General features: G+C 50.4%; 1 protein-coding gene and 1 long non-coding RNA gene across 5 annotated transcripts in view; both read left to right on the forward strand.

Moving 5' to 3' along the window:
- Nucleotides 1–8,072, forward strand: part of KCNK10 (potassium two pore domain channel subfamily K member 10) — an 85,372-nt gene extending 77,300 nt beyond the window's left edge. The window contains exons 5-6 of the mRNA XM_006061469.4: nucleotides 3,808–3,950; nucleotides 6,185–8,072. Of these exons, the coding sequence (XP_006061531.2) occupies nucleotides 3,808–3,950; nucleotides 6,185–6,802 (761 nt within the window). The 3' untranslated portion in view covers nucleotides 6,803–8,072. The remainder of the gene's footprint in view (nucleotides 1–3,807; nucleotides 3,951–6,184) is intronic.
- Nucleotides 8,073–14,508: 6,436 nt separating this feature from the next.
- LOC112587765 overlaps nucleotides 14,509–26,070 on the forward strand; it is a 66,955-nt gene continuing 55,393 nt past the window's right edge. Inside the window, exons 1-5 of one of the 4 annotated variants that reach the window (XR_006542586.2) lie at nucleotides 14,515–19,294; nucleotides 19,848–20,024; nucleotides 20,617–20,755; nucleotides 21,323–21,457; nucleotides 21,554–21,679. This is a non-coding gene — a long non-coding RNA (uncharacterized LOC112587765). Of the gene's footprint in view, nucleotides 19,346–19,847; nucleotides 20,025–20,616; nucleotides 20,756–21,322; nucleotides 21,680–26,070 lie in introns of all 4 variants that reach the window. The other 3 variants (XR_006542587.2, XR_003112210.3, XR_006542588.2) reach the window with 3 other exon arrangements.

Raw genomic sequence — 26,070 nt, forward strand, 5'->3', positions numbered from 1 at the left:
AGTTTAGTCTGCAGGGACCTGCAGATGAAGCTTCCTGATGCTGAGGGCAGAGTTACCATCCCTGGAAAAGTTGCTCCAGGCATGTCCGGATACAGGACTAAAGACCCAGGTGACCACCTGGAGTTGAAAACTGCCCCAAGGGAATTTAATATTATAATGGATCCTGCATGAATCTAGATAGACACAACAGCCTTCATTGTAAAAATAAATGCCAATGAATCGTGCTTAAGGAAGAAAAAGAAATCACCATCAAATTCTTCTAGGGACAGGGAGCTTAAAAACTGAAATGAAACCTGACGTTTTATGGGTATCGCTCTCCCAGGGTGGTGGGAAGGTAGGGATAGGAGGAGGAGGCCACCGATCTCTTTCCGGATGGATTAGTTCTAGGTGGTCAGACAAATGCTCAGTTTCTACTCCCAGAAGTGAACACTTGACTCAGTAACTCTGTCGCAACTCAATATATTTAAAGGGGCCAGGGATCCCCTCTTCTGGAATCTGGAAAAAGGGCAAATTCTGGAAAGGATGTTGAAGGTTGGCTGTCTCCATGGTAATTCTAAGGAAACAGACAACCGGAAGAGTAGTTTTGCAGCTATTCCAGCTAGGAAGGTGAAGACCGAAGTTGTCTTTGTAGAAACAGCAGTTTTAATGCTTTCTTCCTTTTGACTGTCTTAAGGACTAAGAACTTGCCAAGTCAGAGTGATTGAGAATTGCTTACACAGAGCCCGAGGCCTGGGGCCCCGCCCGCCTTGGCTTGTCCTCGATGCTCAGCTACTGAGCAGCTCCCCAGCTTGGGCAGGAGGTCGCTTGGTGCCACTTGATGAGAGGCCTGAAGCTCTGGACAGACAGACACACAGAGACAGGAGGACAGTACCTAGAGCGACTGTCCGGTCAACTCCTTAGCATTGTCCGTAGCTGCTCTGCGGGGAAACTCATTGAGGTTCCAACCCCAGCTGCTGTTTAGAGCTATTTCACCAACATCTTTAAGTTCCCGAAAGCATCGTCTGCTCTCTGCTGTTCTGCTCTGTGCTAACTCTGGCCAGTCTGGAGGACTGTCTTCTGGAGGACACGTGGGGCAAACCCTGCTCTCTAACCGGTTGCTCCGTTCAGTCTGTTAATCTGGGTCACAAATAGCACAGCCCGGGGAACAGGAGATTAAAAAAACTGCTTATGATTTAAGTTTATTATTTATCCTGATGAGCCACGATGGGCTGTGAGCGCTTAGCACACACCGGCACTTGGCCTGATGTTTACTTACCTGGAAAGGCCGTGACCTCCACAGTCACAGACATAGCATGGCTTTGTTCTTTTGTTTTTTAGAGATCTTTAGCGATGGAAGATTTTAATGAATCTAATGGCCAAGTGTATAGATAAATACAAAGAACTGTTAGAAAATTTTAAAGTCTATTTTGGTTGTAATTGGGTCAGAGAAAATGGACATGCTTTCCCATGGGTTCTGATAACAGTAACCAGTGTACATGTGAATATGTCTCCTGCAGAGTACCTTTCTTTTTAAAACATTTCTATTGGAATATAGTTGATTTACAATGTTGTGTTAGTGTCCCGTGTACAACAAAGCGATTCAGTCATACACATATATGTATCTATTCTTTTCCCATTCAGGTTATTACAGAATATTGAGCTGCATAGCACTGTTTCAATTCCCTTACCTACCGCTGATTACAGAACCGTATTTCCTTTGCCCCGTAGTTGCTGCAAACTTGGGTCTGTTATAATTCATGGCGCTGACTGCAACTGGACCAGGCCCTTCTAAGCTGCCGCTTCCATAGCTTACAGAGACCAATCTGAAGCACTGCTGCCTTGGAACCCTGGAAGTGTGTCAGAGCCTTTTTGGCAATACTCTGAGAGCAAAAGGGAAGGCTGTCCATCTTTTAAAAAGATACATTAACAAGAGCTGATGGTTGCTGTGATTTGACAAGGCATCAGCTTGGAAACAGAATCAGAACATCAATCACCATGCAGGATTAAGTGCTGGTTTATTTTGTAGCTGACACACTTTAGGACAGTCTAACAACCCACCAAGCATTTTGCAACCCTGACTGACAGCACCTGAATTCCAGGCCAGCAGCTGGTAAACTAACAGGCAGAAGGGTGTTGCCTGCCTTGTTTGCTAGCGCGCCCTAGTGACAGTCTTTTGTGGATGATGGTGACTGGTTGGTAAACATTTACTTTCAGAGAGCTCCCAGGAAAGAGTGGCAGAGTTCTGCCTAGTGCGGAGATGAAATGAACCTCAGAACTCACCTCATGCTGCAGAAAGTCCAACAGTACCCTAGAGAAAGCTAGGGAGAGGGGAAGAATTGCCTGAAAGGGAAAAGCAAGGCAGTTACACCAAACCAAGCGGGGTTTACCACAGAGCCCTCCAGCAAAGTTTGGAATTCTAATTTTCAGAAGTGGCGGTAGCTATGGAGACCTTGTGGGCTCCGTTGCAAACTGAGAAGTACCACAAGCCACAGAACCTGCCCAGCCGCCTTTGGGAGGTATTACTGATACCGTAAGAGCTCGGTGCAGAATCAGAGGTGCTACATGAGGTTACAACCACAACCCCGTGGGAAAGTCCAGGGTACAGTAATTACCAATCCATGGCTAATGTCGATTTTCTTAGAAATGGCCACGAGCTGGCTTCATTGGAAAATGACATCTCACAGACAGGTATTTCATGAAGTGTCTTCACTTTATGAGAAGGGGCTGGGCTTAGAATCTCTGTTGCTTGCTTACCTTGGGCAGGCCTGTAGAAGGTCTGGAATAAATAGGCTATTTACTTGGAATAAATGACTGGTCTTTTCAATGGAACAGCCAGTCAATGCAGTCAGGCAACTAGTCAACTTGGTTTGATGGATTTTTTTTTACTATAATCCTATTTGTAAAATAAAGGGATTGAACTAGCTGGCCTTGAAGGTCCCTTTTTGTTCTCACACAGAGATTCTAATTGACTCGGTCTAATTGACCCTATGGATCAGCATTATGTAAACACCATCCTCTGGTCAGCCTTAAATCACTATTGGCTGGGTCCAAGTCTCAGGGATACCATCAAGTCTAATTTTACTTCCACACACATACTTCTCTCTTGGTAAATGCGTATGTGCTTGAGGAGGAAATGGTGTCAAGAGTTCCAAACCATTTGGGATTATTTAATGGTCTTTTGTTTTTATTAAATTTAAGGCAGTTTAAGAAAAACTTGACAAAATCAACTATACCCCAATAAGAAAAAAAAGCAAAAACAAAAACACAAAACTTGAAACTGGGCCTGCTCTGTTGTCCTCTAATTCACGCCATTCATTGTCAAGCTCAAGTTTAAACTGGATGGATCAGGCTGGTCACTGATTTTTTTTTTATTTTTTGTTATTATGTATTGTGCGTTAAGGGCTTCCCTGGTAGCTCAGCTAGTAAAGAATCGGCCTGCAAGGCAGGAGACCCCAGTTCGATTCCTGGGTTGGGAAAATCCTCTGGAGAAGGGATAGGCTACCCATTCCATGGACAGAGGAGCCTGGCGGGCTACAGTCCACGGGGTTGCAAAGAGTCGAACAAGATTGAGCAACTAATCACAGCACATGATGTATGGAGATTATTGGTCAAGATTCAAAATAAGTGAAGCCACAGGCCAGGCTCCTTTGGGGAAGAGACATGACATTTCCTTGCCCTCCCACCCTGTCACATCGAGTATACAGCAGGCCGAGCAGCTGAGCGTTGGATGGTGATGCGACCGCAGCTCTGCTACACGGACTGGGATGCGTTTGCTCTGCGACGACTGTTTGCCAGACCCTCCTTAAAGTAACGCTTGGTTGTTTGCAGGGGGAAACGCTGGCATCAATTACCGGGAGTGGTATAAGCCCCTGGTGTGGTTTTGGATCCTTGTTGGCCTTGCCTACTTTGCAGCTGTCCTCAGCATGATCGGAGATTGGCTACGCGTTTTATCCAAAAAGACAAAAGAAGAGGTAGGATTCCGTCCAGATTCTCTGAATGTTCCTGAGGTCAGAAACATTGGCACCCCACTCCAGTACTCTTGCCTGGAAAATCCCATGGATGGAGGAGCCTGGTGGGCTGCAGTCCATGGGGTCGCTAAGAGTTGGGCACGACTGAGCAAATTCACTTTCACTTTTCACTTTCATGCATTGGAGAAGGAAATGGCAACCTACTCCAATGTTCTTGCCTGGAGAATCCCAGGGACGGGGGAGCCTGGTGGGCTGTCGTCTATGGGGTCGCACAGAGTCGGACACGACTGAAGTGACTTAGCAGCAGCAGCAGTAGCAGCATTCTATGGGCTAGACTATCTCCTACTAAGTGGAGGCCTCCTAGATGTCCTTGTTTTGAATCCTTGAATGATTTTAAATGCCACGTTAAATTGGATAGCAGTTATTTCTGGATTCTTTTTTAGCAGGTGAGAAAAATCTGGTGACTCACTTACCAGCCCACAGCTCCTGGAAAAACTAGTAAACGGCAACTTATTTTTAAAAAAGGAAGTGAAAAAAAACATACCCAGACATAGTCAGCATAGGTAGACTGCAGTTGGGGGAGGTGTACAATTGCCCCCAATCAGCAAATGTGTGCATTTTTCTCAATTCCATATGAGACTGAAGTTATTGAACTGTGGCCGGCCGTGGGGGGTGAACTCACGGGGTCCCTTTCACTCATGTCCCCTCCGGGTTGTCAGATCTGTAGAAACAAATATATGTCTGTGGCCAGGGGCACACACACAACAGCCCTTCCTTCCTCAAATAAATGTGCATGGAAGCCTACACACAGGCAAGAAAAGGAATGGCTACAGAGCAAAGGTAGATTTTGTAATTAAAAAAAAAATGTCCATGTAGTTCTTTTGGAAAGAGAGGAAAAGAAATAAGAAAGAAGAAGGGTAAAGAGAAGCAAAGCAGTAAAGAAAGGAAACGAGATAAAACCTAAAGAAACAGCGGGACAGCCTGTTTAAGGGCGACTGTTCCCTGCCCAGGGTGCAGACATTCTGAGCGGAGGGTCCTGGGAGAGCCTCCTTAGATGGCACCATCTCCCACACCATTCCTGGGGGCAGAGGTTTAATTTTCCTGGCTTGCAGAAGCAGTATCAATGCACTCTCTAGTCTGATTCCCCAGAGAGCTAACTGACCTGCTGAAAATCAGCCGTAACAAAAGAGAACACTCAACAACATAAATATTGACATTTCTCAATGCAAAAGTCCGAGTTACTCCTCTGCATAGGAAAGCATGAATCTTGTACTAGCAGTCCTGCTGAAATAAAGCCCAGAGAGTTGGTCTTGACCCTCATGCAAGACTTTGCTCTGAGAAAGCACACGTTCTGTGGGCTTTGGCAGAAGATGCCCCCTTCCTGCACCCTGAGCAGGGAAACTTGGTTATCAGGTACCCTGTGTGGGGGTGGGAGGGTGGTCTTAAACCAGCGCAAGCCGGATAGCACAAGGTCATAGACAGCACCGCCTAGATATGGGGTGACACAGGACTTTCCTTTTTAGAACTAGGTCATTTCCAGGCTAATGGGGACGGGTGGAGCACTCTAACCCAGACAGACGTCTTGGAGGGACAGGGCAGGGCAGAGGACCCGCTGGATACCTGCTTTGTGCCCAGGGCCGAGCTAGGTGCCCGGCTACCTCACATAACAGGAAAAGCTCTGAGCTAGACACAACTGCCTCCAGTTATGCAGCAGGAATGAAGCCGGACCACGGAAGGGTGAACCCAACAGACGCTAAGTCAGGTCCGTCCGCCTCCCCTTCCGTCCCCGAATCCAGGTGTCCGGCGGCGGTCGGGTTGCCCAGCACGTGCGCCTCTGGGAGGCACCTTAGTCCCGAGCGGGAAGGGCGAGGGTGGAAGTAGCCTCTCCTCCCCTTGGCTGGGCGGACGCAAAGCCACCGCCTCCGGGCCTCATTCCCACGAGGACCCCCGAGGGCTGCGGGCACGGGAGGGTGGTGGCGATGGGGGGTTGGTGGCAATGGAGTGTCGTGGCGCTGGGGGTTGGGGGCGATGAAGGGGTGCGTGCGATGAAGCGGTGGGTGCGATGGGGGGGCGGGTGCGATGGGGGGTGGGTGCGAGGGGGGTGGAGGCGGGTGCCCGGGCGCTGGGGGCGATGGGGGTGGCGGCGATGGGGGTGGGCAGTGGCGGGCGCCTGCTCGCAGGGCGTGGGGCGGGGGACGGTGTCTCAGCGCCCTGTGGTCGCCCCGTCTCTCCGCCAGGTGGGCGAGATCAAGGCGCACGCGGCCGAGTGGAAGGCCAACGTGACGGCCGAGTTCCGGGAGACGCGGCGGCGGCTGAGCGTGGAGATCCACGACAAGCTGCAGCGCGCCGCCACCATCCGCAGCATGGAGCGCCGGCGCCTGGGCCTGGACCAGCGGGCTCACTCACTCGACATGCTCTCGCCGGAGAAGCGCTCGGTGTTCGCCGCGCTCGACGCGGGCCGCTGCAAGGCCTCGTCCCAGGAGAGCATCGACCACCGGCCCAACAACCTACGGCTGCAGGCGTCGGAGCCGCTGCAGAAGCGCGGGCAGGGCGCCTCCGAGGATAACATCGTCAACAAGCTGGGCTCCGCCTCCAGGCTCACCAAGAGGAAGAACCGGGACCTCCGCAAGGCCCTGCCCGAGGATGTGCACAGGATCTACAGGACCCTCCGCCACTACTCCCTGGACGAGGAGAAGAAGGAGGACACGGAGAAGGGGTGCAACTCGGACCACTCCAGCACCGCCGTGCTCACCGACTGCGCCCAGCCGCCGGCCGGCGCGGGGGACGGCGTGGGCCCCGCCGACGCCAAAGACGCGGAGCGCGACAGCAGCGCGCTGCTAGAAGCCAGAAACTAAGCGGGAAGGACGCACTGGACGTGACCCAGCCTTGTCTTTTGTTTGTTTTTAAATATATTCACCCTGAGACACGTGCCTTAAAACAAGACTTCTCGTTAGTCAGAAATTACATAGCATCGAAGAAGATATTTCACTGTGCCATAAACGACCGAGAAAGCTCGCTCTGCCAAAAGGGAATCAAAAGAACAAGGACATGCCTTTTGATCACAGCCGCAGGACACCCAGGGCGCCTTCGCGGGCGCGGGAGGTCACGGCTGCCGAGGTCCAGGGCACGTGCCGGCCATGGATGCGGTGGCCCCGGGCAGCGCCACCGCGCTCCGGAGGGCGCGAAAGGGCAGCTATTCGTAGACCAGCCGTCTGAAAGGAACAGGTGTGTCTTTTGAAGGAAGTCGTTTCCTGAACCCACTGTCAGGAATGTGTGCACGCACGCACAAGGGGACTGGACTGGGAGGTGGACTGGTCCTTGTCACTTGGGGTCGGAGCGGACATGTTGGAATGTTGCTCTGAGCTCCGATTTTGAGACAAAAGCGTTCAGTGCATCCCTAGTCTTTTCTAAGCTCCAGATGAACGTCCCTGGGACCCGAGAGCACCTAGAATTTGTTGGAAGCAGATGAGAGCACACGTATCAAAAGGTGCAATTGCTTTCCTCATTACAAGAGAAAAAAAAAAAAGTCACATCACACTGTGGATATCACCTTAACCAATGACAGAAGCCTGCTGAATTTTGTCTTTCTCACAGGTAGTCCAATCGGACTCGCAAGCATTGGTGAACACTCAACCTCAGCCGCTGCGTGGTGACAGGCAAAAACCAAACCTCAGTGCACGGTGCGCTGAAAAGGCACCAAAAGGGTGCAACGGTGAAAACAAACTGGTTTTGAAATGTTCATGTTCACTTTTCTAGTGGAACTTGTTACAATTGGTTTTGATAAAAAGGGGGAAAATACCAAAACTATTGCCTTGCATGATGCCAGTGGCTTACTGTCCTGTCTAGCTAATCCTAAATGTTTGTAAACATAGACATCCTGCATGTCTGAGACATACCAAGGAGGACCATGGCATCGTTCCTTCTCAGGGCTTCTCGTCCCTTTGGGTGTCTTAGGGTAGACAGAGTGACACCAGGTCCTATCCTGCTATTTGCAAACAAAAGGAAAAGGAATCCCTCAAACCAACCCTTGTACGAGAAGATTGAATTGTTTTCATTGCTTGCAGCTTAAGTGCCATTACTGCCATTTTTTTTAAAAATAATACTTAAAAGAAGTATTTGAAAGACTTCGCTTTTATGTTTGGGTGTTCCTTTATTCTGAAAGTATCACTGCTTTTCCTTGATCATTTCTTCACTTGTACCTGCTAGCCACTAAAGTTACAATGCTACTGTGATTGATTGTTTCTAGGAGAACAGTAACCAGCACGTGGTGATAATTATGATTTTTTTTTCACGAGATTAGAACACCCGGTGAAGGAAAGTGGGGGTCTGACTGGTCATAGGTTTGAGGAGGAAGACTCTAAGTGGATTTTTAGCAGCAAGGAAAGAGTACGTACTACGCCAAGTATCCCACGTGTGCCTCAGCCTTTTTCAGAGTTGGCTGGCTGTTATCCTGGTTCAAACCTAGCTATTTGTGCCACACACTTCAGTGTTTGGACCTGGCAACACCTGGAAGTTGCTGCTTATGGGCCTCCTGGGCTCAGTACCACTGTTTGGGGATGTCACATAGCTAACACGCAGGGTGGATTTGTCAAAAGGTCACAGACTGGCAGAGACTTCCAGAAACCATCTAATGCTTTTCTGACTTCCAGGGAAAAATGATAGCCACCGCATCCTCGACTGCTTCAGCCAAGGCAGACCTCTTGCTGCTATTTCCCCCAAATGCACAGCTCTCCTTTGTCTAGAGCACCCGCATCCCCCGTGTGCCTCACCGCACCCCCCCCACCACCCCGCCCCCAACCATTGTAAGCTCTGATTAAAGCACTGGCATCACTTTTGGGAAGGAGCCAAATAAGAATCAAGTCCCCCCTGCCCCATCCAAGGTATGTTTGGATTAATGCTGCCACAGGGCTGTGGCTCACTGGTGACATCCTGTGTCCACAGAGTAACAGACAGACGCTTGGGCAACGATGTATATGCAGGGATGGGCCTTGGTTCTTACTACGGGAGTCATTCCAGCCTGACAAAGTGTGTGCTAAGGAATTAGTAGGTAACTGGGCTTCCCTGGTGGCTCATACAGTAAAGAATCCGCTTGCACTGCGGGAGACCTGGATTCGATCCCTGGGTTGGGAAGATCCCCTGGAGGAGGGCCTGGCAACCCACTCTATTATTCTTGCCTAGAGAATCCCATGGACAGAGGAGCCTGGTGGGCTACAGTCCATGGCGTCGCAGAGAGTCCAAGCAAAGCACAGCACAGCACGGGGAACTGGGACTTTCTTATTCTGACAAGTTGAAAGCTTCCTGATTAAACTGTCCAGGGATCTCATTCATTTGGGTTTCTACCCTGTTACTCGATACCTTCTTTATAATAGTGGGTTAAAATTCTAGACTCTACAGGCAGAGCTGGCCAAGAGGCTTCCTTGTCGTTTATCCAGTGACGCCCATGGGCCAGGCACTAGATGAGGCACTTTAGGGGCGTGGGCTCACTGAACCGCCCCAGCAACGCTCTGCGGGAAGTGTTTGCAAACCCATTGTACACGTGATGACACAGAGGCTCAGGGAAGCCAAGTGAGTAACTGACCTAAGAGCACACAGCAAGAAGGCGGCAGAGCTAGTCATCAAAGTCTATTTGACCAAAGTCTGCTTTTGACTTGGCGGCAGTGTCCATGCCATGCACCTTGTGAGTGTGTGTCTGTGTGTGCACGTGCATGTGTGTCTTTCTGGTTTCCTGGACATGGCATACAGAGGGAGGGGAAAGCTCTTTACTGCCAAGATGCGATGAGGTCTTTGTGAACACGGCCTAACACGTTGTCCTTACAGATGATCATTGTACATTATTTTGGTTTTGGTTTTGGGAATGCGCCTCCTGGCACCCTTTCTGTACTGTTAAAAATGCCCTTTGAAGACACCCTTTTGCACTTTACTTGCTTGTCCTGCAGGAACTCGGCACACAGGTGGAATAAAACAGTTCAAAACTCTAAGCTGCACACTCTACCAAATGGAACCACACTCTACCATACACCAGATGTTGGTATATGTGTGTGTAGACACTCAGTTGCGCTGATTTTTTACCACTGAGCCCCCTGGTAAGCCCAGACCCTCGGCCAGACAAGTCAGGTCCCAGTCACACAGATGGAGCGAGAATAGCCCTTGCCTGGGAGTTTCCCGAGTACAGATGGGACTGAGGCCCTGACGAATACAATCAAAGAAGAGCCCTCTCTTTGTGGAGATTGATCCATTAGACATGTGGGCACAGTGTCCGACAAGCTGTAGCCTACTCTCCGGGCTTCCCAGGCAGCGCTAGTGGTAAAGAGCCCACCTGCCAGTGCAGGAGACACAAGAGATGCAAGTTCCATCCCTGGGTTGGGAAGATCCCCTGGAGGAGGGCATGGCCACTCACTCCAGGATTCTTGCCTGGAGAATTCCATGGGCTACAGTCCCTAGGATCACAAAGAGTCAAGAGGCACTGAATCGACTTAGCATGTACGCACGCATGCAACCTACTCTCCAGAGGAGAGGCTGGGAGGGCATCCAGGGGTTGGGCTCCACTTCATGTGTACAAACTGAGATTTGGGAAGAGGAGGCCAGTTGTTTTGGAGTTGTTTGAAAGCTACCTTTTAAAAATGGGGTCCAGTAACACGGGAATTCACGTGGATAAGGCAAACTTGCTACAAATCCTACACACACATCAGAACAGCCCTGCCTTGCCCGCACTTCCCACCCCACCATAAACCTGGAGAAAACATTTTGATTTTGCACATGGATAGACCACAGGGACAGTGACTTTGGTGGGCAGTGTCCATTGTTTCTCCTGTTAACTGGGTGTTGAATGTTTCCTCCACAGAGGATCTGGAAGTTTTTACTGGTGAGAACCAAGGGACAATTTGGAGAGACTTCAGCTCAATGCCCAGTTCGAACCCAGTGGCGACCCTAGGACTTTATTGCTTTGGGGCAAGGCCCTTATGTGTGTGTAGGTAGGGCTGTTCCTGACCTACAGCTAAGGTGACTGGGACTGTCTGTGCTTCCCTGACCCGGCCCGTGATCTTGGGCCCCTCAGACCCTGTGCCTACATTTCTGTTACCTCATCAGCACATCAAGGGAGTGGAGCCCGGAGAGTCAATCTTGAAGGTCCCTTTTGGTTCTGCAGTGCTCTGACCAAATGCTCAGTGGTCCATGAGTTAAGTATGCTAAGAACTTCACTAGCTGGATTTGTAAATACTGATGGATGGGCCCTGCTTCCTTTAGGCAAGATGAGAGCTTAGTCTCTTGCCTCTTGGGATTTGTTTCCTGGGTGATGGATGGAGACCAGATATATTTGGGAGCCTTATGTCCAAATGAGGGTCGTGCCCTGTGTAGGCTCACTATCACCTTACCTCACACTGTCACCTGCGTTTGGGGCGGGGGGGCCTGGCTTATCCCATATGGGCACTTTTTTACATGGTGTTTAGACTAAAGAATTTTAAGCTATTACTATCTGCAGTCAATTGCAGTAAAGGTTTCATTTGATTACGTTATGAATTCTTACACTATAAACAGGTTATTTCTTACTCAGATCCCCCCCCCCCCCTCCCCCCCCACACACAGAACACATACAGAGGCAATGGCTGCTTTGGGTTCTGTGGGGATGGTTCCATGTTGAAAGTCCTAGTTGGACTAGATGTTAGCAAACCACCCCTTCCCTCCCTCTGAGATGGTGCTTCTTGGCTGAGTCGATGCTGCTCCTGTATTTGGACGCTTAGTTTCGGGGGTTAGTGAGAATGTGGCCGGAATTTGGGTAGGGCAGGTTTTCGCCCACTGTATAAGAATGTAGATCATTCCAATGAGTACCATGGTGTCCAAACCTTGAAAGCAAACAAACATGCAGAGACTCTCTTAAAAAAAATTTTTTTTTAAAGCCAGTACTGCATCTCATATCTGTGCTTCCTACATCCCCCTTAGGTTTTAAAGGGACGGGGGTGGTCCCTCGCGGTTCCCATGCAGTTGTGTGCAAAGGCAGTAACCGCAGGAGCAGAGGGACCGCAGGAGCAGAGAGAGCTCTCGGCGGCAGAGTGTAAGAGGTAGCTAGTAAATGGCCTTAAAAATAAAAATGGCAACTCTCGGAAACAAAGGTGATTTTTTGATTTGGCTTTGTGGATGCTGTGAATGCTGCGTATGGAAACTCTGGAGTAGCATGCTCACTCCAGGCTGTAAATAAAGTCCCGTCCTCCGTCGTTGGGCAAGGAACCCGCTGCTTCGTGCTTACTTCACCCCCCGTCCGCAGTCCATGGAAACCGCAGTCCACCCGACCCCCCTCCCCCACCCCGCAAACCCGGCGGTCCCCGAGTCACGTGATGTCAGTGCCGTGGCGAGGAGGAGAAATAAGGGGTGTCTCTGATTTTACCAAAAGCGATTTTTTTCACACATACCTAGGAGATCTGGAAACTTTCTCTTCTCGGTTCTTAAGTGAAAAATCTCAAATAGTTCTGTATGCATTACAGAAAAACCAAAAAAAAAAAAAAAAAAAAAAAAAAAAAAAGGCGACAAACCTCCTTGCGAGCACTTCCACCCCATCTGCACGGCTGTCCGGGACAACGGCTAAATGTTCCCTCTGCTATCAGGGCGCCGAGCTTGAAGTGAAACCCGCAGCGGTGCCTAGAAGTGTTATGCAAAAAGCCACCGTCATGTCAGCCTCTGGCTTCTTACCCACCCCAGCGTCATAGGCAGGGGACCCCGTGACAATGATAAACCCATGTGTGGAGGTGTTTCACCTATTTCTCTCTCTGTAAGATTTCATGGTGCTTTAAAAAAAAAAAAAGGCATTTTACAGAAAAAAAGCAGGGTGGGGGGAGGAGGGAATTTTGTAATGTTCTTATTAGGAAAAGTACAAAAGCAACTTTGCTTGTAACATTTCAATAAGCTGTGCTGCTACTGTCTTTGGTGATGTAAGTTTTTTTGTTTTTGTTTTTTCCCAACAATGGAGAAAATTGCAACAAAGACCTTCTGGAAGATCTAATACAAAGTCTCTCCTGTTTTCCTTTATTTGTGGGGCCAAACATGGTTCATCGAGGCTGGGTTGGAAGGTATGCTAAGGACCACAGGTCATCCAGAGATAGGCTTCTGGCCTGGCTGGCATTCATCAGGAAATAGCCAATGCAAACTTAACCGTCTGGCAGGTGGGGGAGCCCAAAGCAACCCAAGAGGAGGAAACTTCACCCAGTATGGTTACTTGGTATTTGCTTTCACTTTCTTATTTTTATCTCATCCTGATTGCACGTTGCTGGGGATTGGACAGCATGTCACCATTTCCAGGTAAGACACTGAATTTGGGCATTGTGCCATGTCTGCCCATATGAAATGGACAACTGCTTGGGTATCCAGATTTCAAGCTGTATTTGGTTTTGCACTTAACTTTGTGTTCACCAACCATGGGCTTGTCAACATGGGTAGAGATACAACGCCCACCACTTTTGAGCACCAGCTTAGTAGTAGCAGTAGTTTAGTTGCTAAGTCGTGTCCTCCTCTTGCGACCCCACAGATCGTAGCCACCTTGTCTATGGGATTCTCCAGGCAAGAACATTGGAGTGGGTTGCCATTTCCTTCTCCAGGGGATCTTCCCGATCTAGGAATCGAACCCGGGTCTCCTGCATTGCAAGCAGACTGTTTACTGACTGAGCTAGGAGGGAAGGTACCTGGTTACGTACCATGCACTCTGCTAGGCAGTTTGCAAACATGCCACTGGGTCTTCTAAAGTTGGGTTTCTTCATTTTGTCCATGAAGCCTTTGAGGCTCAGAGATGATGAGAAACTTCCAACCCAAGTCAATCAGCTCTAAGCCCGAGTCTCTTTCACCAGATCACACAGCTGCACGGGGCGTGTGCTTTGGGCACTCATCTAGTAAAGGTGATCTGGTTCTTTCTGACTTGTCTGCACTGTCTCGCCCACCCTGTTTGTGAGAGAGGTGTGCCGTGAGGTCAAGGGTGAGTTTCTGGCTGCAGGACTGAGCAAGGCCAAGTGACTTCCATTCTTAGCCAAAGCCAAGAACACGCCCAGGCTAACCCAGTGCGACTACTGGTCGTGGGCTGGCCAGGGACAGGTCTGGTTCCTATTTTTATTGATTTTACTTGCATGCACGGGGACAGAGTGCATGGCACATGGCAGGAATTCAAAGCGACTTTTCCAAAATGCAAATTGGCCTCTGGATCTCCCTGGCCTTTGGGATAAAAAACCCCAAAGCCCTAGTCTTGGTCAGGCCCCATGTGAATTTCTGCCTCATTGCACGCCAACCTCGGCTGCCACCACTTTGGATTTCTCCCTGGCTCTGCCTGTGGTCCATGCTTTCTTCTGCTATCTCCAGGTCTCTGCACGTGCTGTCCCTTTTGGGAGGCCTCCCCCGCCTTAGGAGCCACCTCCCCCTTCCCACGACCACCTGGCCCCTCTTCAACTCAGTATTGAGCTGAAGAGCAGCCTGTGGGGACCCTTCCCTCCCTCGTCCCCTCCCCTGACTGTGAGTTAGCTGCCTTCTACACAGCGGGCTTCCCTCAACTCGAGTGCCTGCTATACGGCTATATGGTTTAGCGGCTGGTTGCCTTGTCTGTCTGATGCAGGAGATAAGCTCCTCAGTACAGCAACTCAGCCTCTCATTTCTCTTCTCAGGACTGAGCACTGTACCTGATAGACAATATAGATACATTACTGGTGGAATGATTTTAGTGCCCTTCTTGACAGCACATTTGTATCCTTTAAGGGAGATTTATATTTTTTGTGAATTCAAAGTCATTTGGAACCCAAGACTATCCAATTCCTGAGTATCCTCTTGGTTAAAATCAAGTTTGCCTTGTACTAATAATAAAGAATTTGATCTGTGTTTGGTGTTTATGGAGAGCTCCGAAATTTTGATCACAGTGATAGTTAAAGTAACTAGACTCTAAAGATGACAACTTTGATGGAAAGCTCTCATTTAGAGGTACAGATATTGGAATATTTGTTTTAAAACCATTCTTAATACTACTGATAGTTTAAATGTATATGACCTTAGGAAATATTATATTTTGTGGGGATGTCAAACATATGACAAATGGGCCACACTCCTTACACCTATGCCCAAGGCAGATATTGTCATCATAGAATACCTTCCCTATTGATCCAGGTACATCCTCAGAATTCACTGTAGGACTGTACTCAAGGCCCATAGTTCTCAAAGTACTCGCCAATGACCTTCTTACATCCCTGAGATTCTCTCATGGTATCCACAAGGTTAGAACTATTTCCCAGAATACTACTAAAACATCATTTGCCCACATTCTCTCATTAGGGCATAGCACTTAGAATTGAGTAGCCTTAGTCACTTAGAGAGGGGTTTCCCAGGTAGAGCTAGGGGTAAAGAACCTGCCTGCCAATGGAGGAGACACGAGAGATGTTCAGTCCCTGGATGGGGAAGATCCCCTGGAGGAAGGCATGGCAATCCACTCCGGTGTTCTTGTCTGGAGAAATCCACAGAGGAGCCTGGCAGGCTATAGTTCATAGCGTTGCAAAGAGACGGACACAGCTGGATCAACTTAGCACGCATGTCCACACGCAGTCACTTAGAGAACAGGGGCAGGGTAGCAAGAAACCTTCATTGAAGACTAAGAATTTTCCAAAATGCTAGCAAATGAGCTTGCATTTCTTAGAGAACCCCAAGTAGCTAGCTATGATTTTATTGAAAAGGGCTTTCTGCCTGGCCTCACAGGAATGGATCATGGCAACAGCTGTACAACAAGAATCCTGTGGGCTGGCCTTGCTGCCCTGTGGGCTCCAGCTCCTCAAATTCCTTCCAGTTAGCCCTGCAAATCCCAGAAGTCTCATGGGTGCTCAATTTCTTGGCCACTGTGCTGCGGGGATCACTTCTCTATTAACAGAAAGTTCCTTGCCTCTCTGGGGATGGATGACACGGCTGTCCGTTGATCCCTTGGTATCAGCAGCCTCTCTGTTTGGGTAACTGTCTCTCTTCCCCATACCGGGAGCCCCTCGACGGAGATGTCCTTACCTTCTTGTTTTCATGGGCCCGTAACAGAGCCTGGAGCACGGTAAAAGATCGAAAGATGTTTGTTGAATAAATATCAAATCCAAGAACGTGGAGTTGAGTAAGGGCCTCTGCAGAGAGTAGGGGCAAAGGAAGAGAGCCCAAATCTGGGGTGAGCTGGAGGGGAGGTTGGAAGGATGCAGCGTGTGAGGCGAGCCAGGGCAAAGAGCGGTGGGCCAGGCAAACAGAAGATGTCTAGAGACAGTACTGACCCCAGTGGCAACTTCTACCTCGTCACTGCTGTGAATTTACATCAAGGGCAGGAACCAGAGTGGGGCACACACCCTCAATGCAAAACTATTCAGTTAAAATGCTAGTGCATACGTGGCGGTGTGAATTTGAGAGAGCACACAGGTCAACACACATCCACTGTATCTTTATGGATGACTTGTTCTAAGGAATACATTTAAAAATATATTGCAAGACTCTAAAACTAAAAAAAAATTTTTTTTAATGTCTCACACAACCCATTTGAGAGAGTTATGTTTATTAAATGCATCTTAAAGGTCGTTTAGAGACTCATCACTTGGAATCATTCAGGATAAGAAAAGATTTTTTTTCCCTCAGTTGGAAAGCAGTAACTTTAAAATGTTTTCCAATATTGTAATCTGTTATCTACAAGCTGCCTGTATCAACAACTCTTTGGAATCTGCAGACACCTGAGGCAAAGAACAAGTGCAAGGCCTCAGTGAGACAGAAATTTGTTTTAAAATAAAGAAACTGGGAGGACTCCAACATTATGGAATCAAAAGCATGTGTTGCAAATGTATGAAACAGAAATACACATGATGCAAGCATAATCTATGGCTCTCAATTTCAACATTTTAAGTAGAACAGTAATCTAGGCCGTAAAGAACATTCTGTGGTTGCCTGATTCCATAGAAAGAAGAAAAGTAATGGGCTGTTTCTTTCCATGAGTGAATGCAAATTTGAAACAATTTTCCCACTGAATTGGTGCTGGGGAGCAGTGGGTGGCGAAGAATAGCTAATGGTGGTTCAGACAGTAAACCCATCTGCCTGCTAATGCAGGAGACCTGGGTTTGATCCCTGGGTTGGGAAGATCCCCTGGAGAAGGAAATGGCAACCCACTCCAGCATTCTTGCCTAGAAAATCCCATGGATGGAGGAGCCTGGTAGGCTACAGTCCATTGGGTTGCAAAGTTGGCCACGACTGAGCGATTTCACTTTTTCAATGGTGACAGTAACTGGTTAAGACTGTGCAATCCATCAATCTGTTCCACCCATCCATCCATTTAATAAATATTTTTGGAGCCCGCCTCTGTGTGAGGTGCTGGGAGAGCTGCAGGGTGTGCGGAGCCTTGGTCCCTGCCCTCAGCGATCTCAGACTGTAGTTAGTAGCCCTGTGCCCATGTGCTGTGGGGTGGCAAAATCCTGCCATCTGGTTGGAGGGAGAACCATAATAGGACTTTGTGTGATTCTGTTCAAAAGTACAAGAAATTACCCCCAAAGTGCTAGGAATTCAGACAGTGTGAGGATTGGCACACACACGGTGACAGTCAAAACAGGCTTCCTGTAAGAAGTGGCATCTTTAAGAAGGCTCAGTAGACTGGTTAGGGAACAGGAGAACAGGAATGACTCCCAAGCATATGAATCCGTTTCTCCTGAGGACACCACAAATTAGTCTTCACTTGGGACTGCTTTATTACATTTTCTGAAATAAACCACAAACTCGAAGCCAAAGTTAAAGATGAACAGAAGGTAAGCTCTACAGGTCACCACCGATTGCAACAGGAATTGTAACTCCTTCTGAAAGCAAGTGTGTCTGAGGAACACACAGTAGATAAAGCAGCTTCTCTGCCTTCTCCCCTGCCTCCCCCTCCCTCTGTCTCATCTCCTGGGGCTCCCAGGTTCTAGCCTCCTTTTCTCAAGCCGAGGAATACAATGGCCACAGGATTCCTGCCTTCTTTGTTTCAAAAGTCACACCCAAGGGAGGACTTGAATTCAGCGCAGGCTTGGGAATGAGGTTTTCCCGAGTCAAAAGACATTTTCTTAGGTTGGGGACCGAACAGTTTGGAGTTGCATAGAGAGGATGAGACAGGATTCAGCAGAGGCACCCTGGGGCAGCCCTACCAGAAGGGCCGGGGTTGCGCCGCGCAGGTGCGGGGTGGGGGGCGGTGCCCAGGATTCCAGCCCAGACCAGCAACCCAAGGAGAGATTTTCCACATTCCTGGTAGGATGGATCGTGAAACTGAAATGGGACTGATTTTTAGAGAAAATAAAAGGCGTCTTTCTTTCTTGCACACGTAAACATTTTTTTCCCCTTCTTCTAAATGAAACTTCTTAGTTTGAACCATCATCATCTCTCTTTCTCTCTTTGACTTGTGTTCTTTTAAAAAGATTTTATTGCAGGTCTTTATAAGGCAATAAGCAGACTCCAGATCCAGCGGCCAAGGAGGCCCTAATGCTAGTGTGGGTACCCGGCTGGGGTGTGGCAGGCGGCTCTCTGCCTTCCCACCCCTCTGGTTCCAAGATGAGAGTCATGGTGGTTTCCAGTCACCTTTGGGTTCCACAGTGCTCCTGTGACCGGGCACGGGCTGTCTGGGCCAGTTGTACCAGCCAGGCCCTAAGGCCGGCGTGACCCTTCCCTCCATGCCCAGCACACCCTGTCTGAGGGGCGTGGGGTGCCCGGCGCCGTCAATACAGGAAGCGAACAGGGCCCCCACTACGGACCGTCAGGCCATCCACAGATTTCACGGTGGCTTTAGCCCTCTGTCCTCAGAGTCCTCCCAGACATGGCGAGCTTGCAGCCTCTGGCCCCGCTCTCCATGGTGACCCGCAGCACAGCAAGGCCTTCCAGGAGGGAACGCAGACCCTCGGGCTGGGCGCACAGACCCCTTTTGGCCGCCTTCTCGGCACAGCGCTCTGTACTGCCCTCGGAGAAGCCAGGTCTCTTCGGAACCACGCACACGGCTCGCAGCCACCGGCCCCCACCGGCCCTTCTCACCGAGAACATCCCGTTGCTTCGCGGCCAGGAGGGTGACCTGGGTCCTGCTTGGTGTGTGACTCAGGGCTCAGCCCCGGGGCACCCATCTTTGAGACGCCCTCGGTTGGGCTCTGAGGGCGCCGCGCCCGCCACAGGCCGCCTCTTCCTGCAGCGCCGCGCCGCCATCTTGCCGCAAAGGCTGCTGGGAGTGAAGGGTGTCTCAGGTGAGGACAGCGGGTTTGTGCGAGACCCGGATGCTGGAAACGCTTCGTGCGCACGTGCGTACGTGTGTACGTGCGCCAGCGCCTGGGGCGGGACCGTCTCTCTTTGCCGGATGGGGCTAAGCGGGTGGCTCCTTCTGAGGAGAGGTGGGGAATGTGCTCAGCCGAGCTCGGGTTTTCCGCTCCCTGCCTGCCCCGGTGGGTGGCCGGGTGGGGCTGAGCAGAGTTTTTCTCCTCCTTCAGGGAAAGAGGAGGCCAGGGGGGACGGGGACAGAATTGAGGGTCCTCCTGTGAGGAGAGCGGGAGCCAGACAGCTCCGTGGCCAAACCAGGACACGGAACTCAACTCCAGACCTCCCCAGGCCCACACACGACCCCCGCACCCAGACAGTCACTACAGGGGCCCTGGGCTGTCTGTGTCTCCGTCACTTAGCACTGTGGGATCTGGGATCCAGGGCCAGTTTTCCAGCCACCTTGAGGTGTGACTTACCCCAGAAAATAGGCGTGCGTGTATGTCAAGGAGAGGAAGGGGCCATGCCCCCCCCACTCCCTCCCACACCGCTTTCCCAGACCTTTAGAGGGAGCTCCTGCAAGAACTTTATCGCCCCAAACTGACTGCCTGTTATGACCGAAGCTGCATGATGTTTCTGCAGTATAAACATTTTTCTCTCTTCTTAAATTTTCCTCTTTCCTCTCCTCAGTCTGGCCCCTGTGCACCGCTCCCCTCCTCCACCGCCCCAATTCGAGCAAGAGGAGGATTCGACAGAGACGGAAGCAGAAAGAACCTCGCGTTTCCCCCGACTTTTTAATATTCTCAAAATTCTGAATCCTTGGAGGGGATGACCAATAGAATAATGAACACTGTTAAAGATGAAAAGGTATGGGGATACAGTCAAAAATGTCTTCCGGAAACAGAATAATTTTATTCATTCTGGGGGGGCGGGGGGCGGGGAAGACTCCTCTAACCTGAGGAAAGAAGAAGGAAAAAAGCAAAGAGGGACGTGGCAACAGCTGGAGGGGGTTGCCTGCAAAGTGTATCTGGGCAGTGGGACCGAGGGTCTGCTTCCCAGTGGGGGCGTGGGGGTCATATTCCAGGGCGTCTAGGGACAGAGTGACAGGGGAGAACCAAACCTCCTGGGGGCTGAGGGGACCCCCACACTGTCCGAAGCACAGAGGCAGGTCAACAAGCTAGAGGTAGCCTCGGGCTGGAAGGGGACCAGACACTGAGAGGGTGACAAGTTTTGGAAAAATAATCCCAGAAAAGATCTAGAGCCAGAAGAGGTGACCCGAGGCCATAAAAAAAGGACCCAAAGGGAACTGAGCAGAAGGGATGAGGGAGGGCCTTCGAGATCGAGTTGGGCAGGGGGCCTGGCCCTGGAGTCGGTTTTCTCCCAGGAACTCCGCCCCTGCCCCGGTACTGTGATCCCTCCTCAACAGTTGAGGAGGTTTCATGGGACTGGCTGTTTCTAGGGGCCTGGACAATGTGTTTAAAACAAAACAATTCATCCACCATCATCTGAAAACATGTGCCAAATGCACCTGCCTGCGACCAGGGGATCTTTGGAGGAGATCTGAGGCCAGACACTGAGAACGCTTGGCTTCATCTCAGGTCAGTGTGAGGACCCGGGGGTTGTTGGGCACTGACTTGCACATCAAGCCCAAACCGTGAGTTCAGGTTTGTGCCTTTGCACAAACAGCTCCATCTGTCAAAGGGGAGGCGAACAGATTTGTTGATGGTTACAGAAGAGGTAAACACATATATGGAAGCACCAGGGGACTTTACTACGCAGGTCTTGTGCCCTGTGGTGCCTTGCCAGGGGCTGGTTTAGAGTGGAGAACCAGCAGACACACAGAGCAGAGAAGTGCACATGTGATCCCTCCTAAACGAAAACAGCGTTCTGTGCTCTTGGCCATGGGGATCTGATGAGAGACCGAGAAGTTGTCCCAAATGCGTTTAGAGCAAAGCCAGAGATGGCCTCTTACAAAGATTTAGGAAAGAAAAAAATCAGGTTAGAATTTTCTGAGTTAAACATCCTAGGGCTACTGTGTCCAAAAGAATCTTATTGGTCTGGTGGAAAAAACATCTGAACCAGCGTTTGGGTCTTGGCCAGTCTTTTTTTTTCAGGAGTCTGTTTTCCCTTTTCAACTTGTCTTTGTCTTTTTATTTACATTTTAGACCTAAGAGAAACTGGAGCACCTTTCAGTAGTTGCTGGCTTGTCAAGCCCTTCGAGAAACTCAAGTTTGACAGTCTCCCTGGTCTGTAGTAACAGAAACGTGGTTCCTGTTGGCCTCGGGGTGGACTTGCCCAAGGTGACAGCTACCCCTGGCAGGCAGGTGATGGGTGGCGTATAAAATCAGGAAGAGCTTAGCTCCAGATTCCATTTCCTCCTCGGCTCCTCCCTGCAGGGAAGCTTTTCATCCAAACATGAAAGCCACACCATAGTAGAGGCCTTGGAGCCCTGGAAGATGCCGCTTCTTTGTCAAAGGCATAGGATGGGCCCGGGCGCCTCATCTCTTCCCACAGTCACCTGGGTGAGTTTCCTAAGGCAAGGCCCTGGGGCTTTGGGGACTGAGACCCCTGGGTTGGAAGATTGAGCAACAAACCACAGGGCCGCCGTCTGCCATGGACACCTCCTCCCCAGGGTCCCCCCTCCCCACCCCCCCCATTTATTTCTCTGTGTCTCAGCTAAAGCACAGAATTGGCAGCCCCCTCCATCTTAGGGGAGGGAGCAGAGGGAGAGCTTGGGGGAGGGGCCACCTGTGACCCCACCAGGGGAATGTCAGAAAATTCTCTGGTTGTCAGAGAGTGTGTCAGGCCATCCAGCATAGGTACACGTACAGAATGGAGAAGACCAGGGGGTGTCTTCACCTTCCTCTTTTTCTGTCTCCCTCTCCTGTCGCCCTGAGTTCTGTTGCCCCTCCCCTGGCCTGAGTGGCCTGGTTCTCCTTCCTTGTTGGCGGTACCACGGTATCTATCTATCCATTTCCTCTGTTTTTCTGTGAACTCCAATAGGTAATCAAAAACACCTCTTGGCCTTTAGAGTTCATTTTACCTTGGACGAACCCTCTTCCCTCCAGGCTTCGTAGGCCTGGAAGTCTGGTGTGGGGAAGGGGAGGGAGCTTGGGGCTGTTAACAGTGTTGGTGTGGAGCTCAGTCTCTTTCTCCGACAGTTCCATTTTTGTTTGTTTCTTTATGAAAAGGTTTGTCCCATGAGCGAGGTGAGGTCTAGGAGGCTGGCTGGTGATGTTGGGGCAGAGATGGTTGCGGTATGGAAGAGGCTGCAGACTCCAGCAGGGCTGTATAGAACAGTGGCATCCTGTTGCCCTACCATGCACAGAATCTGCCTCCCACTCCCCTGCCCGCCACCCCCCCACCCGCCCCCCACCCAGGCCTGGCACAGTGCTCAGAGGCCCCATATTCTGGACCTGGACCCATGTGGGTCCGGAAAACCTGTCCTGACAGTCACTGGCTAATTATGAGAAGAGGCAGCTTTGCCTTCTCTTGCCCCTATGGACGTTGTCCTCTGTCCTCCACCGCTGTCAGGCGGTGGGTTTCTCGCCCCTCACCCAGCCCCAGGCAGGCTTCTGCTGCCACAGCATGATGCAGACTGCCTTCTGGGCTTGGAGTCATCATTTCTGTTCACTCCCAAATGTCTCCTCAGGAGTCATCTTAGTCCAGTAGTTCTGAATGCAACAGGACTGTGGGAGACTGCCCACTTCACTGGGGGTTAGAATAGCAGCAGTGGCCACAAAACAATATCCCTCTGGCGCTGACCACTCCCCACCACTGCCCTGTGGGGCTCCAGCCCCTCAAATTGCTCTCAAATCCCTCTCATGGTCCCTGAGAGTGACTCTCTCACGCAGTACTCATCCTTGTCCTCTTCACCTGAGGGATCTGGGCTTCTGCCAATATTCAGACTGGCAGGTCAGTTCCGGGAAGTTCCAGAAGGTTCTAGAGCTAGTGCTGAACCACATACATTCAAATCAAGGCCCAGGGAGGTGCTTGGGCCAAAGGCATTGAAACATGGAGCCTGATGCTGCCAACACTGCCCCGACTAAGCAGGGAGCAGTGGCATTTTGGTAACCGTCTTTCTCTGTGACTCTTTCACTTTCCTTTTCAAAAGTTAGACCTTGAAAGAATCCTGGGGAGGAGAAGAACCAGACTTCTCTTGGACGGGGCCAGGACAAGGGCCATGCAGGCCTTTGGAGACACCCCTCCCCACCTGCCACCCTCGGTCCCCTTACTGGGGGAGGAAGTGGTTGGGGGGTGAGACAGCAGGTCTGAATCATGCCCCAATCCCAGTTTCCCCAAACTGCACTCAAAGATTGAGATCTGCCAGTACAGGGAATGTTGAGGTCACGTATTCCAACTGTGCAGAGCCCATGTCCCCTCTGCGGTCACCCTGACAGATGGACCTTGTGGCTGCTATTTGCCCACTTGCAGCACGAGTGGGGGCGAGTCCAGGCTTTCCTTCACTCAGAATAGAAAGGTTCATTCAAAAGAAGAAAGCCCTGTCTCCTGGCCGTGCACTTTGGGTCTCTGGGAATAGATTTCAGGAAGGTCTCTGCCTTCCAGCACCTCTCGCTGACCCAGGCCACCTCTGGGGCTTGATGCTTTCTGCTTGTGTCACTGTTGCCAGACTTCCAGCCGTGTGTGCTGCTTGGCGTCTGGGAGCTGGCATGCCATTAAAGTGACAAAGGGGAATAAGGGAGAAACGAGAGACGGTACGAGGAGAAAATGGGCAAAAATAATGCGCCTGCTGGGAGGACGGTGGGAGGGCCTGACAAGCAGAGTGGTTTCAGACTTAGTTTTTCAATCTCCTCAAGGACATCTGGGTCTCAAGTGCAGGGAGAAGGTGATCATTCATTCATTCACCCCTTCACCCAACAAACATTGAATGCCTACTGTGTGCCTGGCTTGGGGCTCTAAGGTGGAGATCCAGTGACAGAGGGGAGACAGTGTTTCTGCACAAAGGACCTCAGCGTCTAGGGTGGGTGAAACCCACGAGGCCAATAAACGTCATAGAAAGTGGCCAGTGCCATGAAAGAGTCATACCCGGAAGAAGGGGTCCCACTTGCCATCACCTGGCAGCGTGGTCACAGCAGCGTTCACATTCAGGAAGACGCCCGCGTAGCGGTTGGTTTGAGGGTGGGGACAGGTGAGTGTTCAGGGCAGACCAGAACCATGAGCCAAAGCACAGAGATGGGCAGGTCGCGCGGTGGGTGGGGGGTTCAAGGATGATGCGCACTGTCCTAGAATGGAAAGACTGCATGAGGGCGGGAGGGGGTCAGACCCAGAAAGACCTCAAATACCATGTTGAGGAACTTGGACTTTATCCTCCAGGCTTTGGGGGGAGCACTGAGGGTGTGTGAGCAAGAGCCAGGCCTAAGAGAAGGGTCCAGTGGAAGTGTGGTCTAGGAACACAAACCCAGAACCACGGGAAGGAACGGTTCTGTGCAGTGACAGGAAGCTTCCAGCCTTCTGAGGTCAGGAAAAGCGAGAGCTCACACATCAGACAGTCTGGCTTTTAAAGGGACTTCTTCACCCAGCTAGAAAGCAGCAGCACTGAAACCCGAATCCAGTCATTTAGAAATGTGATCCACTGGCTTCCTTCTCAGAAGTGAATTCAGCAAAAATACCTGAGATTTTTAGCTGTGAACTCAAGACAGGGATGCTTCAAATTTGTTTTTGTTTCATCTGCATCTGTATTTCACCCTTCCTTCCCTCTGTTCTTCCCACCTTTCTTCTTTCCTTCCTCCCTTGTCCTCTGTCCTTCCCTCTTTGCTTCTGTACTGATTGACTGCTCTTCAGGAATGCAAGCAAAAACTCACATGAAGTCTTCCCTCCTGTGGCCTGCAGGTTAAGGCACAGAAGAATTTCCCTAAATTGTTCAGCCTTAGGAAGCGCCAGCCAGGCTCAGCTCCTTCGTAAGAATAAAAGGGAGTGGAATGAAGAATGGGAATACGCCTGAGGCTGGGAGCTAGTCCTTCTCTAAGTTATAGGGTGTGGAGGGCTCCAGTGCGGGGAGAAGGTGGAAGGGAGTTCTGTAGCAAAGCCCATCAATCAAATGGGTCATCAGGAGGCGGTTTCTGTGCCTTGACTCTTCCCACGAGACAGTATCTGCTGCCATCAGTGGGCACAGTGTTCCTCCTTGGAGAAAACAGGAAAAAAAAGTAGTTCAGTTGGTAGTCCAGGGAGTTCCTCAAGCTGGAACTTGAGGTTACTTCCCAGGGTCAAGTGAGGTGATGTCCCAAGGTCAGACTTTCGCTTCTGCCTCTTTCTGTCCTTCAAAATGCAGTTTTATCCTTCTCTTATTTCGCTAGGCCCAGCCATGGGGGTGTCAGAGGGACCTGCCTGAAATGAGAGGTCTGAAAAAGGCAGGGTCCTAGAATGTCAGAGCTGGAAAGGGCCTTGTAAATGAGCTTCACATTTATTCAACATAGTTTTTAGGGAACACCTGTTTCCCTGTTTGCTAGGCTCTGTGCTCACTTCTGGGCCTGACCCTCAGGGGAACAAAGAGTAGGGGCCCCTGTCTCTGTACCCCTTCCTCATCCTCAGGCTTTCCTGTCTTGGCCACTGGAGCAGATTTGGACCTCTTCTCCACTGAGCTGAGCACACTGAATTTTTCAGAGATTCCACCAAATTTTCTGGGTCTTTCAGCTGTTCACTTGAGCCTGGTCCTGCTGCTCATTTTCAGTTCTTGTTTCACTTGGGTCTGTATGTAGGCTTCTCAGCTGTCTTACCTTCTCTCCCACCTCCCCCCCCTTCCTCTCTTTCCTTCCATTCTTCCATAGTCATTGGCGTCTCAGTATGTCCCAGCTTTGGGCTGGGGCTCTGAGATAAATTAAGTGGCTTATAATCAACTGGGAGAGGAACAAGAGTTATGAGTTCACTTGGAATGTAAGAGCAGGCACAGTCTGAA

Source organism: Bubalus bubalis, chromosome 11 (assembly GCF_019923935.1).
Source record: "Bubalus bubalis isolate 160015118507 breed Murrah chromosome 11, NDDB_SH_1, whole genome shotgun sequence".
NCBI classification, from domain to species: domain Eukaryota; kingdom Metazoa; phylum Chordata; class Mammalia; order Artiodactyla; family Bovidae; genus Bubalus; species Bubalus bubalis.